The sequence below is a fragment of the Tachysurus fulvidraco genome, chromosome 9 (assembly GCF_022655615.1).
Source record: "Tachysurus fulvidraco isolate hzauxx_2018 chromosome 9, HZAU_PFXX_2.0, whole genome shotgun sequence".
Taxonomy (NCBI): domain Eukaryota; kingdom Metazoa; phylum Chordata; class Actinopteri; order Siluriformes; family Bagridae; genus Tachysurus; species Tachysurus fulvidraco.
The window spans coordinates 27850578-27868839 of record NC_062526.1 but is presented as its reverse complement, the minus strand read 5'-3'; the positions used below and the strand labels follow the sequence as shown (position 1 = coordinate 27868839).

Genomic DNA, 18262 nt, shown 5'->3' with positions numbered 1-18262 from the left:
TGCTCGAGAGTCCACAGTTACTTTCTCCATTTCGCAGTCTTTCTCCCGGCCCGCTTCAGATGAGCAGGGTTTCTCCCAGGCCGTTTCAGCCAAGCAGGACTTCTCCTGACCCAGTTCAGCCGAGCAGGGCTTCTCCTGGTCCGGTTTAGCCAAGCAAGGTTTCTCTTGGTCTGTAGTCTGAGCTTGGGGCTCACGCTCCATAGGCCCTGGTGCAGCAGCAGTTGCAGGGCTTTCCGCAGCAGGCTTAGCTACGTTCTGCCCCGGTCGCTTGGAGACACTGGGGTCACTCTGTCTTTCAGGACAGGCACCAACAAGATGTCCTATCTGGCCACATTTAAAACATTTTATATCTGTGTCAGTGGAAACAAAAATGTTGTAATCAAAGTTCTCAATTCTGAACTTAAAGACCACGTTCAGGTCATTCCGACCTTCATTTAAAACCAAAAATGGCAATCTCCTGAAAGACACCAAGTGCTTAACTTACAGCCGAGTGGGATTTTCTTCAATGGGGGAGACGGGTCGCCCGTACCGAGAAAGCTCTTTCAGAATCACCTCATCTCTAATAAAAGGAGGGACATTTGATAGCATGACTTTTTTGGCAGTAGAACTGGGGGGAGAAACCAGTATACATTCGTTATTTATAACAATTCCTTTCTGGACTAGTTTACTTACTTTGTCAACATGGTTAAGAAACACAACGAAAGCACTGTTCATGCGGGAGGCAGAGACAATGTTCTCATGCCCCACCACATCTCCTATCGATGCACACATTCCTCTACACTCGCCCCACACACCACCCTCACCCCATGCTGGCGAGTCAGACTCTCATACAGCTTTGTGCTCGGAGACACCATACACACACACGCAAACACACGCCTGCACGCACAGGCATGCTACAATACACACACACACACACACACACACACACACACACACACACACACACACACACACACACACACACACACTAGATTATTCCTAGATGTTATTTTAGGAAAAAACTTGCAAGAAAACGCCGAAATAAAACGCGGAAATAGGCTATAAATTGGCAAAACGCCAACCGCTCTCACACGCTTCACACGCCATGCTCACTCTTCCGCCACGCATGCGCAGAGAGAGAGAGAGAGAGAGAGAAAGATTTTGACCACATGGTTGCAAGAGTATCTTTGTGACACTGAAGGTCTCTCACTTGATAAGCTTTAAGCAATAGTGTACACTGATGAGCTGTAACATTATAACCACCACATAATATTATGCATTCTGTCCTCGTGCCTCTAAAACAGCTTTGAGTCATCAAGGTCTAAAGTCCACAAAACCTCATAAGGAGTGCCGTGGTATTAAAGTTCATGTAAGTTGAGAGGTGGAGTCTCGATGGATCAGATTTTTTTTGTCCACCAGATCCCAGATGCTTGATCAAATTTATATCTGGGAAAATTGGAAGCCAATTCAACACTTTAAAACTTTGCCATGTTCCTCAAATCATTCCTGAACTGTAGAGTGTCAGGAAGCATCATCATGCTGAATGATAACTCTAACATTAGCAAACCAATGTTGTAATGATGGAGTGATCTTGGTCTGTAGCAGTGATTAGGTAGGTTGTACAAATCAAGTAACCTCCACATGATCCCCAGGATCCAAGGTTTCCCAGTAGAACATTACCCAGATCATAACCCTGCCTCTGTCCACTCATCTTCTTTCCAAAGTTCATCCAGTTTTCATCTCCTAGGAGGTAGCTGCATCAGCGAGCCTTGAGCTACATGAGCCTGTCAATGGTTCTCTGGATGTTTTATAATCCCCTCCTGCTGTGTCCTGGAAGGCCTTAATCTCCAAACTGTTACATTGCTGTTTGCATGAAGATCTCAAAAAAACAAAAACTGCTTTTACACCATCACCTTCACATGGTTTAGTAACTTGCTGCTGTTCCACACAATCACCAGAGGAGAGAGGAAAAGATTAAAAAATATTAGTGCTGAAGGAGATACAGTGAGATCATCATACACCTCTCACATGGAATGCAGAATTTCAGACATTTGAGTACAACAGGAAACTTTTATCATTTATGACAGGAAACTTATTTATTAACTTTTGAAATCAGTGGGAACAAAAATAACTTATAAGAGGCCCCAAACACAAAGCAGGCAATATCCTGGACCTTGTTTTCCCCTGTCCATCCTCAGCTAAAGACATGACTGCTACCCCACTACTCAACTGGTATCCTTCACCATCACTCTCCCTATGCTACCTAAAACTAACTCTCACTCCCTCTTACACGCTGCAACCTCCACACTGCCTCCCCATCTTCTGTAGCTTCTGTCACTCTTTCTTGTCTTACTGATCCTGAGTCCTTTTCCTCACTAAACTTGGACTCAGCCACACACAATTTCCTCTCCTCTTTTTCCGCAACCATGGACTTTCTCTGCCCTCTGTCCACTAAACCCAAGAAAACTTCTCGTTCTGCTCCTTGGCTTTCAGATATGTTGCACAGCAATCGAAGATAGCTAAGATCATCTGAGAGGAAGTGGAAGAAATCACAACTTGACGCAGACCTTGACTCTTACCGTACACTCCTGGCCAAGTTCTTCTCAGATGTGACTTCTGCCAACTTTTCCTTCTACAAGGAAAAGCTTGAAGCTTTGGCTCAAGACCACTGGAATGCTCCACAACATCAGTCTTTTCTCTCAACCCCCCCACTCCACCTGCTTTACCCTCACTGACTGCAGAAGACTTGCTTCTTTCGACCGTGAGAAGATAGAGGAAATCTGCAGGACCTTGACTTCTGCCTCGACTGCACCTACATCTCACAGTCAGGATTCCTCTACTCCTTCGTTGTCACATTTTTCAATCGTAGCAGCAGAATTTACAACTCATCCAGTCTTGCAATCCTACCATCTTCCAATTGAATCCACTCCCTTACACTTTGCTCCAGACTATCTTGCAAGACCTTCTGCCCTTCATCTTAAGTATCATCAATGAATTCATAACAACTGGTCATGTATCAACTACCTTCAAGAGAGCAAGGGTTATTCCCATCCTAAAGAAACCTGCTCTGGATCCATCAGACATCAGTAACTACAGACCGGTATCACTTTTCTCTTTTATTTCTAGAATTCCTGAACGCATTGTCTATAATCAACTGTCTGTCTATCTCTCACAGAACAACCTCCAAGATCCCAACCAGTCTGGTTACATGTTGCTAGGTCAGCCAAACTGTCATCTGTCCTCATCCACTTGAGCTTTCAGCAGCATTTGATACGGTCAACCACAAGATTCTCTTGTCCACCCTCAGTAGTCTTGGGATTTGCAGATCAGAATGGGAATGGTTCACTTTCTACCTGGAAGGACGCTCATATCAGGTAACATGGAGGGGAGTGACATCTGCTCCATGCAGACTCTCCACTGGTTTCCCACAGTGCTCAGTACTTGGTCCTCTTCATTTCTCCTTGTATACTCACTCTCTTGGTGGGATTATTTCCTCACATGGGTTCTCTTACCACTGCTATGCTAATGATACACAATTTATCTTCTCTTTTCCACCCTCAGATACCAGAGCTTCTGATCAGATGTCAGCATGTTTGGCAGAAATATCAGGTACTGCTAAGGCTGCTCAGGTACTTGGTCAGTCACTTGTGAGGAGGAAATGTCTGTGATGTCTGTTACAGCGAGAGCTGATATAGGATCAGATCCTGGTGATTAATTATGACAAATTCAAATTGTCCCTAAATAAGAAGATGTCTAAAATACAGTCAAGGTTTACTTTACAGGCTAAAAGTCAGGAGAGTTAATTAACTGTTGATTAAAGCTGCTGGATTTAACAGGTATAAACACAAAGTCTCTCGCTTGTGGCTGAGGATTGTTAAAACTCTATGTTTCACAGTTTTGTGACTGTGGCTCTGTTTCCTGTGCAGTGAGTGTGATCTCGACAGAGGTGACGTACGTGGTTGGAGGACTGGTGTTTGCCTGGATCATGGAGGAGCGGGTGTGGGACTACGCCATCAATGTACAATGCTACACGTAGGGCTCACAGTCACTGGTATGGAGTGTCAAATGTAACACACAAACCAAAATAATAAAAATAAGCGTTGAAATCAGTCATTATCTGTATCATTTACACCAAAACGTGTTTTCATTTCTAATCTGTTCTCCAACTGGTTCATTTCCATGTTCAGGATTAGTGATGATGATCTTTTGAACTGTTAACTTCTCTCTCTCTCTCTCGCTCTCTCGTCATATTTGTGTCAGGAGATTATAAATGTAAATATACCATCAAATGAAGTCAAGATTTAAAGAAAGTCCTACAGAAGCTTCTTTATTTGGAGTTCATCAGAATCATATCATTGGTGCAGATGTATGAATGATCTTTGTACATAAGAGCGAATGTGATTGGTTTATTCTGAACACAGACACACCCCTTAAACCTACAAACCTCACTTCTGGATTAAAATAAAAATGATTACCATGTTACAAAGAATGAATATTCTGTGTTTGTGTTACATTTTACAAGTGTTTTGTTTCTCAGGAACGACCTCTTTAATGACACTATAATGAGTAATCCTGCTGAAATGAAACACTTTGTCTATAAGATCATTAATCATTCAATTTGTACTTGTTACTGACCATAAAACACCAGATACATGTTATTGTGGATCACACAACCTCACTTTTGACAGAAGACCAGGTGTAAACCCGGCATATAGAGGCTGAGTGAATGTGGTGTGGACTCTGTGGAGGAGCTTCATGGTGTCAGAGACACTGTAGAAGGACAGAGTTCCTGCACTGTGATCCACATACACTCCTATTCTGGGGGATGATGGACCACTGAGATTAGTCTTAATGTTGTTGTGATAGAAAGAGAGAGAAGAAGAACATTCCAGACTCCAGGACTGTTTGTTGCGTCCAAACCCACACTCATTATCACCTCCTTTCCTCCTCATGTCTTTATATGAGACTGATATGGACACAACATCACCGCTCCTCTCCACCTCCCAGTAACAGCGTCCACACACACTCTCCTTACACAACACCTGCCACCAGGTGTCAAATCTTTCTGGATGATCAGAGTACTGCTGTTTTGTCTTGCTGACCATCACCACTCTGTTCTCCTCAGACAGAATGAGGTTACGATGTGTCGTGTTGGGATCCAGAGTCAGAGAACAGAAATCTAAAGTAAAAGAGAAAAACAAACTGAAAAATGTGAACATGTTGGGTTTAATTAACAGAATACTGTATATTCATATGAAGTGTGTGTGTGTGTGTGTGTGTGTGTGTGTGTGTGTGTGTGTGTGTGTGTGTGTGTGTGTGTGTGTTATACATTTCAGAAACTCTTCTCTGTTCTGTGGATCTGGTGATGAAATGATCTGAACTGCTGCAGCTGTGGAGAGAAAAATGACAGAAATAACAGACATTTAAACGTATTTTTAACCAAAAGGTTTGTGCTGTAGGATCTCATACCTATAAATATAATGTATCATTTATCTTTACTGTACAGAGCAGCAATAATGAGTTCACAAACACAAAACACATCTCATCACTTTTTATATCTTAGGAATTTCAGCACTTGTCCATCATTGTGTTTCTCCAGCAGGAGCAGCTCCTCTTACCATGTGGAGGGATTTTGTTGAATTCCTCCTCACAGAATTCCTCCAGTCTCTTCTTCAGGTCTGAGAGAGAATTCTTCACACCATCAAATGATAGATGTTGAGGGACACTGATGCTGGACATGTCAAAAGTCGGTCTATCTAATAGAGGAGAGTGACGTCCAGAAGCTAAAGCCTAAAAAGAAGAAATGAAATGAAAGACACACTTGTGATGTCAGACAGGGACATTTATTGCTGCTTTAATGAGAGGTGTTTTAGAGAGTGTGAGGAACATCTGACTCTGTAGATCAGACAGTGTGTGTTACCTGGAGGAAATGGATGTGATCATTTGTGTGTGAAAGCTTCTCCATCTCAGTGACTCTCCTCTGAAGATCATCAATCTCCTGCTCCAGTTGCTCCAGGAGTCGTTCAGTTCGACTCAGTTCAGCCTTCTCCTGAGCTCTGATCATCTCCGTCACCTCCGAGCGCTTTTTCTCCATGGAGCTGATCATCTCAGTAAAGATCCTCTCATTGTCCTCCACTGCTGTCTGTGCACTGAGCTGTTAGGAGACACACAACACATGAAGGTCCATTTAAAGCTCATCTCTCATTCTCTCTCTTACTGGGACTCTAAATGTCTCCATGTTGTCCATGTTGTGTGTGTTTCTAGGAGCAGCTCTGTCTCTGCTCACTGCTCACCTTTATAGTGTTCACAGCCTGTTTCAGCTCCTGCACCTTCTTCTGCTTCTCCTGGATCCTCTGCTGAAATTTCAGCTTCTCCTCATTTAACTCACTCTGAAAACACATCAGTTACTTTGAACTCTTTTTGAAGTTCATTCATTTACTTTATTAGTTCTTACAGCAGAATGTCTAATCACCCGGCAGCACAGTGTTGATGAATTCTGTTTGGTTACAACATTTTTTTGCAGGCTAGAAATAACCAGTTTAATACAAATCCGTTTGTTCTGTAGATGTTATCTGTGTGTGTGTATTCACCTGCCTCATCCTATCACTGGAATGTTCACTAACTGATCTGACTGCATTGTGATCATAACTGAGTAAAAATGTAATTCTCTGTTAATCAGAATACATTCAGTTTAATAAACTTTTACAGAATCATTCTGATTAATACATGAATTGAAATAAAAGTCATATTTTCTCACCTGTTTCTCAGCTCTTCCTGCTGCAACCTGTACAGCGTCATGGCCTTTATGTTTATTCAAGAGGCACAAAGCACAAATACATCTCTGATCAGTACGACAAAAGAACTTCAGAACTTCATCGTGTTCAGAGCAGATCTTCTCTTGTAGATTTCCAGAGGCTTCAATTAATGTGTGTTTTTTCAAAGCAGGACTTTCAAGATGAGGTTTGAGATGAGTTTCACAAAATGAAGCCACACACACCAGACAGGACTTGATGGCTTTGTATTTTCTTCTGGTGCAGAAATCACACTCCACATCTCCAGGTCCAGCGTAACAGTGATCAGGAGAAGCAGCTTGGAGTTCAGTCTTCTTCTTCAGTTTGTCCACCACTTCAGCCAGAATGTTGTTTCTGTGTAGAACAGGCCTTGGTGTGAAAGTGTCTTTGCACTGAGGACAGCTGTGGATGTTCTTCTTATCCTCCTGGTCCCAACAGCCATTAATACACACCTTACAGAAACTGTGACCACAGGAGAGAGTCACCGGATCCTTCAGGAGATCCAGACACACTGAACAGATGAACTGATCCTGATCTACTGAAATACTCGCCTCTGCCATTTTCCTGATCTCACAGAGTGGGAGAGAGAAAGAGTCACTCAGAGCTTTCATTTTCTGTGAAATAAGGGAGAGAGACTTCCTGGTCTTGGTTGGCAGAGAAAAGGGGGTTGGAGAGAGAGAGAGAGAGAGAGAGAGAGAGAGAGAGAGAGAGAGAGAAAGATTTTGAACACATGGTTGCATAAGTATCTTTTTGATACTAAAGGTCTCTCACTTGCTAAGCTTTAAGCAATAGTGTACACTGATGAGCTGTAACATTATAACCACCACATAATATGCATTCTGTCCTCGTGCCTCTAAAACAGCTTTGAGTCATCAAGGTCTAAAGTCCACAAGACCTCATAAGGAGTGCTGTGGTATTAAAGTTCATGTAAGTTGAGAGGTGTTTTTTTTGTCCACCAGATCCCACGGATGCTTGATCAAATTGATATCTGGGGAAATTGGAGGCCAATTCAACACTTTAAAACTTTGCCATGTTCTTCAAACCATTCCTGAACTGCAGAGCAACTCTAACTGATGACTCTAACATTAGCAAACCAAAGCTGCTGCTGCTGCTCTGGGAAGAAAATTTTCAAAAACTTTTAGTGATTCATAATCGTCCTGCACTTATGAATGCATGGATGTATTTATGAACTGTTTTTAAATCGATTTAAGGAGTCTGACTTTGGTATCCACGCTGCTTCGGCGGGTTTTATACGCTGGTTGATCTCCCTGCGTACCTGTGACTGTCTATGCTCTCTGTGGTTGCCAATTTGACTGCTTTTGACAGTTATTGACTGTTCTTTGCGGTACTTCTGGCACACGGTTCAACTATGAAGATCATTGAGCTACTGGTGCGGATGAACTACATCTGGGTCATCCTTTCTGTAGTATACCACTCGGTAGCACGGACGACGCTCCAGTATTCAGCGGCGGAACTTATTCAGTTCCGTTTGCGTTCTTTTAATCTTCTGTCAGCTCCACATCTTCCCCTGGATATTGTGTACATACCACGTCAGAAATATATACATCGTGGGTCTCAGCGGGGTTATAACATTGATGGCTCAGGTCAAATACGGTCCTTTTGGTCATCTAAACCACAGCCACCTAGTAGGCTTAAACGGACTGTCAATCGAAGTGTATTAATTAATCTGGCCAGATCGGTTGGTAACGATTCTGGTAAAAACAACTTTTCCCTTGGATTACTTAACATACAATCTCTTTCCTCTAAAGGACCCCTGGTGTACGATCTACTGTCTGACCGTGAGTTTGACTTTTTCTGTCTAACTGAGACATGGCAGAAACCAGATGACTTTTTCCATCTAAACCAATCTGTTCCCCCAGGATATAGCTATGTTTGTAAATCTCGTGAAATGGGAAGGGGAGGTGGGCTAGCAGTACTTTATAAGAAGAAATTGAAAGTATCCCATTTAACTTTGTCTACATATTCTTCTTTTGAGTCAATTGCCATAAAAATCAATGGTGCGATTCCTACCATCCTCATAACTATATACTGCCCTCCCAAGAACAACTAGATTTGTAAAGTTTGTCGCGACAAACTTTGATGTTGGCTTTGACGGTGCAAGTATTTGCAAGGGCCGGTGCATTTTGGAGGAAATTGTGAAAGCTACTGTACCGCTAGGGTGCCAATACTTTTGGAGGTGAGTGGACATGAGCATGTGTTGTGATCCGAATACCCATGGGGCAGTTCCCCTCATTGTGCTGTGTTTTGATGTCACACGTCCATTTTGTACAAATTTTTAATTTTCACGTGACGTCACGTGACGTGACTAGAATGCCCGTGGGGCAGTTCCCCACAATGTGTTGTGTTTTAATAACTCACATGCCCATGTTGTACAAATTTTTAATTTTCACGTGACATCACGTGACATGACCATAATACCCGTAGGGCAGTTTCCCTCATTGTGCTGAGTGTTTTGATATGTCACATGTCCATGTTGTGCAAATTTTTAATTTTCACGTGACGTCACATGACGTCACCCAGAATACCCTTGGGGCAGTTCCCCTCAATGTGCTGAGTGTTTTGATATGTCACATGTCCATGTTGTGCAAATTTTTGATTTCGCTTGTTTTGGGGGCGGAGCTACACGTGACGTCACGTGACGTGACCAGAATACCCGCAGGGCAGTTCCCCTCATTGTGCTGAGTGTTTTGATATGTCACATGTCCATGTTGTGCAAATTTTTGATTTCGCATGTTTTGGGGGCGGGGCTACACATGACGTCACCAGAATACCCGGTGGGGTGCCAATACTTTTGGCAAAAAGTGGCTACTGAGGGTTTGGACATTTCATGTCAATACTGCAGTCATTATGGGATTCTACTTATTATACTGCATAGAACTTTACATGCAATTCTTAATGTTGGATGTATTGTATGTATGAGAGCTTAGAGGACTTTTCGGAATTCCCTATTCAAGTCTATGGGATGTTTGACCGTTGACTACGGGAAAACCGAAAATTCCGTCGGAACTCCGGAATAAAAAGTTCGTCCGGAGTACACGTGAAAGATCAACCCGTCAGGGCTGCCCTCTGTCCCCATTATTGTTTGTTCTGGCCATTGGGCCGCTAGCCATATCTATTCGAAATGAAGCAAATTTGTCAGGAATTACTATTGGAGACCAAGAACATAGAATATCGCTATATGCAGATGATGTGATACTTTTCTTGTCCAAATTATAAACTAGCATACCAGCAATATTACATTAATTAATAGGTTTGGTACTGTAAGTTTTTGGGTTATAATATTAATGACACAAAATCTTCCATACTCTTCCTAAACCAGGAGGAAAGGAGTAATCCAGTCATAAGATCGCTATTTTTTAATGCAAGAGAAGGATTTATGTATCCCTGAGTTAAGATTACCCCCCAAATTGAAAAAATTGTTAAAGCAAATTATGATCCGTTAATGGGTGAAGTACGTGAATCAATGTACAATGTACAATGTACGTACAACAATGCCCATATCAATGATTGGCCGAATTAATTTGATTAAGATGGTAATTCTGCCGAAATTTTTATACTTGTTTCAATCACTCCCACTGCCATTGAGTAATGCACAGCCGGGCTGGGCAGATGGCGGTTTTAAGGCTTGGGCTGGTAGAGGAACAGATAGGGGCAGATTCGGGGCTGTCAGGCCTAGTCAGTCTGAGCACATTTGTAATAACAACTTGTTATGTAGAAGGGAAAATACCATTGTTCCCAGACCTTAGCTCATAAATTGTTATGGAAAATGAAGAACACCATGGTTCTCAGACCTTGGTCCATAGCAATAACATGTTATGTAGAATGAAAAAAACAGGGGTCCACAGACCTAGGCCCTGAGAACTAAAGGGAGGAAAATCCATAAATGGGCATATGGTGCTCATAAACTTGTTGTGCAGACTGAAGAAGGCCCAGGTGTTTAGTCTGAGGTCATGAAAAATAAGGGGAGGAAAATCCATAAATGGGCATATGGGTGAAAGGTAATGGGAAATAAGGGGAAATTGGGTCAGTGTATTTAGAAACCATAGGAGATGATTCCGGTAAATAAGGTGATATGGCACCTGGGCTCCTAGGAGTGCCAGGGTATATATTGAGAAGATATCTGAGGTTTTTTTTTTTGGTTCTTTGGGGGCAAAGGTGTGTGTGCGCGTAGGGGCGCGTGCGGGCGCGTGCCCGTGTCCGCGGGTCAAGGTGGGTGGTTTTTATTTTTTGCAAGGACGAGAGTTCTTGTTTTTCTTGATTGATTTTGAATGACATGCTCTTTTTGGGGGTTTTCATTTGTTACTTTTAATTTGGCAATTTGTTACTTTGAATTTGGCAAATTATAATTTGTTGGCTGATTGACCACAATAAAGAAGTTTGCTCATTCTCATCCAGGTCTGAGGAGTTTTCTCAGTATTTTTTAGTAATTATAGAGTTAACAGTTAAGTTTAACTAAAACAGTCTTTAGTAACCAAAAAGTCTAAGTGTGGAGATCACCCTGTGATGTGTCGACTTGGAGCTCGGCTCTGAGTTCCGACGTGCAAAAAATTGGAGATTTATATGACAAAGGCATTCTGTTAACATTTAATGACCTGTGTTTAAAATATTCAATACCTCAAAAACATTTTTTTAAGTACTTACAATTAAAACATTTTATTTCATCAAAGCATTGTGATGCCCTTCGGGAACCGCCGCTGTCCTGTCTGGAGAATATTATGATTAAACATGGACATGGAAAGCACCAAATTTCTATATTATATGCTACACTTCTCATATGATAATGAATCCAGTAAAGATAGAATGAGGGCTTGGAGTTTGGACATTAAAGAGGATATCGAGGAAACTGAGTGGTCACAAGCATGCTTAAAAGCTCAAATACAAACGATTAATACAAGAATGAAGTTATTGCAACATAAATGGTTGATGAGGACATATATAACCCCTGAAATGCTTAACAAATTGTCCCCAGACATTCCAGACACGTGTGAAATGTTTAATTGAGAAGGGAACTTTAATTCATTGTGTATGGGAGTGCCCTAAATTGGTAAATTTTGGGAAAATGGTTGTCAGTACCCTGAGTAACATCATAAAAACTCAAATCCTGTGCATTGCAAAACTCTTATCGACTTTGGCATTCTGCAGGCCAGGAGGATGATTGCTTTGAGCTGGAAAGAAACTGAAATATCTTCTATATACTCTTGTATCAAGGAGATGGAAATGTGTGTTTCTTTAGAGAAGTTAACGTACATTACAAGTGGTAAAGTACAGCAATTTGAAGAGATGTGGGCACCTTTAATTGATTTCCTTAAGAAGTAAGAAGATGCATGTACAGTAATAAGGTATTGAGTGTGACATATTTTTGTTCTGTTTTGTTTTATTTTAATTGTTGCTGTTTTGATCAATATATTTGGAAGGATTTTGTATTTTATTCTCCTTTTGGTGACATGATTTTTGATATTTGGTTATTGGTTATGGTTTGTTTTATTGGAAAATCAATAAAAAAAACATTGTTGAAAAAAAATGGAGCTCAAGGCTCACTGATGCAGCTACCTTCTAAGAGCTAAAAACTGGATGAATTTTGGAAAGATGATGAGTGGGCAGAGGCAGGGTTATGATCTGGGTAATGTTCTACTGGGAAACCTTGGATGCTGAGGATCATGTGGAGGTTTGATTTGTACAACCTTCCTAAACACTGCTACAGACCAAGATCACTCCATCATTACAACATTGGATTCATTGGAGTCATAATTTAGTTACTCTGCAGTTCAGGAACGGTTTGAGGAACATGGCAAAGTTTTAAAGTGTTGAATTGGCTTCCAATTTCCACAGATATCATTTTGATCAAGCATCAGTGGGATCTGGTGGACAAAAAAACTGATCCATGGAGACTCCACCTCTCAACTTACATGGACTTTAATACCACGGCACTCCTTATGAGGTTTTGTGGACTTTGAACCTTGATGGCTCAAAGCTGTTTGAGAGGCACAAGGACAGAATGCATAATATTATGTGGTGGTTATAATGTTACAGCTCATCAGTGTACACTATTGCTTAAAGCTTAACAAGTGAGAGATCTTCAGTATCAAAAAGATACTTACGCAACCATGTTGTCAAAATCTCTCTCTCTCTCTCTCTCTCTCTCTCTCTCACACACACACACACACACACACACACACACACACACACACACACACACACACACACACACACACACACACACACACACACACACACACACACACTCTCTCTCTCCACCCCTTTTCTCTGACACACAGGACCAGGAAGTCTCTCTCCCTTATTTCACAGAAAAAAAAAGCTCTGAGTGACACTCTCTCTCTCTCTCTCTCTCTCTCTCTCTCTCTCTCTCTCTCTCTCTCTCTCTGTGTGAGTTCAGGAAAATGGCTGAGGCAAGTATTTCAATAGATCATGATCAGTTCATTTGTTCAGTGTGTCTGGATCTCCTGAAGGATCCGGTGACTCTCTCCTGTGGTCACAGTTTCTGTAATGTGTGTATTAATGGTCGCTGGGATCAGGAGGATCAGAAGGGCATCTACAGCTGTCCTCAGTGCAAAGACACTTTCACTCCAAGGCCTGTTCTATGCAGAAACAACATGCTGGCTGAAGTGGTGGAGAAACTGAAGAAGAAGACTGAAGTCCAAGCTGCTTCTCCTGCTCACTGTTACGCTGGACCTGGAGATGTGGAGTGTGATTTCTGCACCGGGAGAAAATACAAAGCCATCAAGTCCTGTCTTATGTGTGTGGCTTCATTTTGTGAAACTCATCTCAAAACTCATCTTGAAAGTCCTGCTTTGAAAAAACACACATTAATTGAAGCCTCTGGAAATCTACAAGAGAAGATCTGCTCTGAACACGATGAAGTTCTGAAGATCTTCTGTCGTACTGATCAGAGATGTATTTGCTCTTTGTGCCTGTTGGATAAACATAAAGGCCACGACTCTATCAGTTACAGCAGGAAGAGCTGAGAAACAGGTGAGAAAGTTTTCCACAGTTACATCATCTTGATGATAGTTTCCTGTCTACAAACAGGTCCTTTAGTTATATGATTTTAAATAAAATATGGCTTTTATTTCGATTTATGTATCAATCAGAATGATACATTTAAAAGTTTATTAAACTGAATGTATTCTGAACAACAGAGAATTACGTTTCTATGCAGTGATGATCACAATCCAGTAGGATCAGTTATTGAAAATTCCAGTGATAGGGTGAATACACACACACACAGATGAAATCTACAGAACAAATGGATTTGTATTAAACTGAAAGTAGTAGCTTTACTAATCAGTTTGGACTCCAAGATCAACAGAATTTACTCTTTTTGTCTTTCACCATAAACATCATGGAGGTTATTTCTATCCTGCAACAAAATGTAGTAACCAAACAGAATTCGTCAACACTGTGCTGCCGGGTGATTAGACATTCTGCTGTAAGAACTAATAAAGTAAATGAATGAACTTAAATAAGGGGTGGGGGGGTGGAGGCGGCTTAGTGTTTAAAACGTTTGCCTCACACCTCCAGGGTTGGGGGTTCGATTCCCTCCTCTGCCTGTGTGTGTGGAGTTTGCATGTTCTCACCGTGCCTCGAAGGTCCATAGTGTGTGAGTGAATGAGACTGTGTATGCCCTGTGATGGGTTGGCACTCCATCCAGGGTGTATCCTGCCTCGATGCCTGATGACGCCAGAGGCACAGGCTCCCCGTGAGTTCAAGAGTTCAAAGTAACTGATGTGTCCTCAGAGTGAGTTAAAGGAGGAGCAGCTGAAATTCCAACAGAGACTCCAGGAGAAGCAGAAGAAGGTGCAGGAGCTGAAACAGACTGTGGACACTATAAAGGTGAGCAGTGAGCAGAGACAGAGCTGCTCCTAGAAACACACACAACATGGACAACATGGAGACATTTAGAGTCCCAGTAAAAGACAGAATGAGAGATGAGCTTTAAATGGACCTTCATGTGTAGTGTGTCTCCTAACAGCTCAGTGCACAGACAGCAGTGGAGGACAATGAGAGGATCTTTACTGAGATGATCAGGTCCATGGAGAAAAAGCGCTCAGAGGTGACGGAGGTGATCAGAGCTCAGGAGAAGGCTGAACTGAGTCGAACTGAACAACTCCTGGAGCACCTGGAGCAGGAGATTGATGATCTTCAGATTAGAGTCACTGAGATGGAGAAGCTTTCACACACACATGATGACATCCATTTCCTCCAGGTAACACACACTGTCTGATCTACAGAGTCAGCTGTTCCTCACACTCTCTAAAACACCTCTCATTAAAGCAGCAATAAATGTCCCTGTCTGACATCACAAGTGTGTCTTTCATTTCATTTCTTCTCTGTAGGATTTAGCTTTTGGACCTCAGTCTCCTCTATTAGATAGACCAGATTTGGACATGTCCAGCATCAGGGTCCCTCAACATCTGTCATTTGATGGAGTGAGGAATTTTCTCTCAGATCTGAAGAAGATACTGGAGGAATTCTGTGAGAAGGAAATCAACAAAATCCCTCCACATGGTAAGAGAAGCTGCTCCTGCTGGAGAAACACAATGATGGACGTCTTTATTTTTTAGCGATGCTCCTGCTTAATTTTCTGCTCCAGTTTGCTCACCTGACACTTAGAAGTAAAATACTGATTTCAAATGAATAAACTGACTTCATCACTTTCATCTGTTTCCATCTTTTACACAACCTGATGATCTTCATTTCCATTTTTCTCTCCACAGCTGCAGCAGTTCAGATCATTTCACCACCAGAGCCACAGAACAGAGAAGAGTTTCTGAAATGTATAACACACACACACACACACACACACACACACACCTTTAAATGAATTCACATTGTTCAGTTTGTTTTTCTCTTTTATTTTAGATTTCTGTTCTCTGACTCTGGATCCCAACACGACAAATTATAACCTCATACTGTCTGAGATGAACAGAGCAGTGACATTCAGTAAGAGAAAACACCAGTACTCTGATCATCCAGAGAGATTTGACTCCTGGTGGCAGGTGTTGTGTAAGGAGAGTGTGTGTGGACGCTGTTACTGGGAGGTGGAGTGGAGCAGTGATGGTGTGTCCATATCAGTCTCATATAAAGACATCAGGAGGAAAGGAGGTTTTATTGAGTGTGTGTTTGGACTCAGCAAACAGTCCTGGAGTCTACGATGTTCTTCTTCTTCTCTCTCTTTCTATCACAACAACATTAAGACTAATCTCAGAGGTCCATCACCCTCGAGAATAGGAGTGTATGTGGATCACAGTGCAGGAACTCTGTCCTTCTACAGTGTCTCTGACACCATGAAGCTCCTCCACAGAGTCCACACCACATTCACTCAGCCTCTATATGCTGGGTTTACACTTAGTCTTCTGTCAAAAGTGAGGTTGTGTGATCCACAATAACATGTATCTGGTGTTTTATGGTCAGTAACAAGTTTAAATTGAATCATTAATGATCTTATAGACAAAGTGTTTCATTTCAGCAGGATTACTCCTTATAGTGTCATTAAAGAGGTCGTTCCTGAGAAACAAAACACTTGTGAAATGTAACACAAACACAGAATATTCATTCTTTGTAACATGGTAATCATTTTTATTTTAATCTAGAAGTGAGGTTTGTAGGTTTAAGGGGTGTGTCTGTGTTCAGAATAAACCAATCACATTCACTCTTATGTACAAAGATCATTCATACATCTGCACCAATGATATGATTCTGATGAACTCCAAATAAAGAAGCATCTGTAGGACTTTCTTTAAATCTTGTCTTCATTTGATGGTATATTTACATTTATAATCTCCTGACACAAATATGATGGGGGGGGGGGGGCAACACACAGTTCAAACTGTTAAGAGATTTCACTCAGAAGTTTTGGAGGTCTGCAGGATGCACAAAATTCTTCCAATACAGATGATACGCCAGAATCTGACCACCGAAGATCATCATCACTAATCCTGAACCTGGAAATGAACCAGTTAGAGAACAGATTAGACACTAAAACCTGTGTGAACATGATGGATGAATTCAGATGATTCAGATGTTTACTCCACTGGAACAGGAACAGGGGTCAGTAAAAGAGTCAGGACTCACCCTGAGAGATCCACCAGTGTTCTGTGGAGGGGAAATCGGCCATGACTGAAACACAACGGGACATAAAACTCCACTGATTTACATCCATACGTGTGAGAGGGTTAGAGTTAGGTGGAGGGGTTTGCGTGCCTGAATGATCCTAGGGGCTATGTTGTCTGGGGCTTTTTGCCCCTGGTAGGGTCTCCCAAGGCAAACAGGTCCTAGGTGACAGACCAGACAAAGAGCGGTTCAAAAAGCACCTTATGAAGAATTCAATATCAAGGTCCCTGACGTCGCCTGCTATGGCACAGCCGGGGCCCCACCTTGGAGCCATGCCCGGGATTGGGGCTCGCATGCGAGCGCCTGGTGGCAGGGTCTTTCCCCACGGGGCCCGGCCGGGCTCAGCCCGAAGGAGCAACATGGGGCCGATCTCCCGTGGGTCCACCACCTGCAGGAGGAACCATAAGGGGTCGGTGCATTGTGGATTGGGTGGCAGTCGAAGGCAGGGGCCTTGGCAACCCAATCCCCGGACACGTAATCTGGCTCTAGGGACATAGAATGTCACCTTGCTGGAGGGGGGGAGCCTGAGCTGGTGCGGGAGGCTGAGAGATACCGACTAGAGATAGTTGGGCTCGCCTCCACGCACAGCTTGGGCTCTGGAACCCAACTCCTCGAGAGAGGCTGGACTCTCTACTACTCTGGAGTTGCCTGTGGTGAGAGGAGGCGGGCTGATGTGGGCTTGCTCATAGCCCCCCAGCTCAGTCACCATGTGTTGGATTTCACCCCGGTGAACGAGAGGGTCGTTTCTCTGCACCTTCGGGTCAGGGATAGGTCTCTCACAGTTATTTGTGGGCCAAATGGCAGTGTAGAGTACCCGACCTTCTTGGCGTTGCTGGGAAGGGTGCTGGAAAGTGCTCCGACCGTGGACTCCGTCGTTCTACTGGGGGACTTCAATGCTCACGTGGGCAGCGGGCGGAGTGGTCAACTGATCACCACCTGGTGGTGAGTTGGATCCGATGGCAGGGGAGGAATTTGGACAGACTTGGCAGACCCAAACGTACTGTGAGGGTCTGCTGGGAACGTTTGGCAGAGTCTCCGGTCAGAAAGATCTTCAACTCCCACCTCCGGCAAAGCTTCAACCAGATCCGAGGGAGGTTGGAGACATTGAGTGGACCATGTTCTCCACCTCCATTGTCGAAGTCTGGGTGTCCCTGCTTAGACTGCTGCCCCCGCGACCCGGCCCCGGATAAAGCAGTAGAAGATGGATGGATGGACGTGTGAGAGGAGTCAGAGCACTGAGTCTCCACCACCATCTCCAATGTGAGTCAGTAAGTTACAGTTACATGGAGACCTGGATGATATTTACAGAATAAAACTCAAGGATATGGTATCAGAAGAAA

The 18262-nt window shown here is 42.8% G+C and overlaps 1 protein-coding gene and 1 pseudogene across 1 annotated transcript; one reads left to right on the top strand and one right to left on the bottom strand.

The window, feature by feature from the left end:
• Positions 1–4290: 4290 nt before the first annotated feature.
• On the bottom strand, positions 4291–7352 carry LOC113658670 (E3 ubiquitin/ISG15 ligase TRIM25-like). The gene is made up of 6 exons (XM_047818415.1): positions 6737–7352; positions 6273–6368; positions 5900–6133; positions 5598–5769; positions 5309–5368; positions 4291–5158 (listed from the first exon to the last, which is right to left on the bottom strand). Exons 1-6 carry the CDS (start codon positions 7328–7330, stop codon positions 4635–4637), a joined length of 1680 nt encoding a protein of 559 aa, XP_047674371.1. The 5' UTR covers positions 7331–7352; the 3' UTR covers positions 4291–4634.
• A 5792-nt stretch (positions 7353–13144) lies between these two features.
• On the top strand, positions 13145–16542 carry LOC125145474 (annotated as a pseudogene).
• The last annotated feature ends 1720 nt before the right edge of the window (positions 16543–18262 follow it).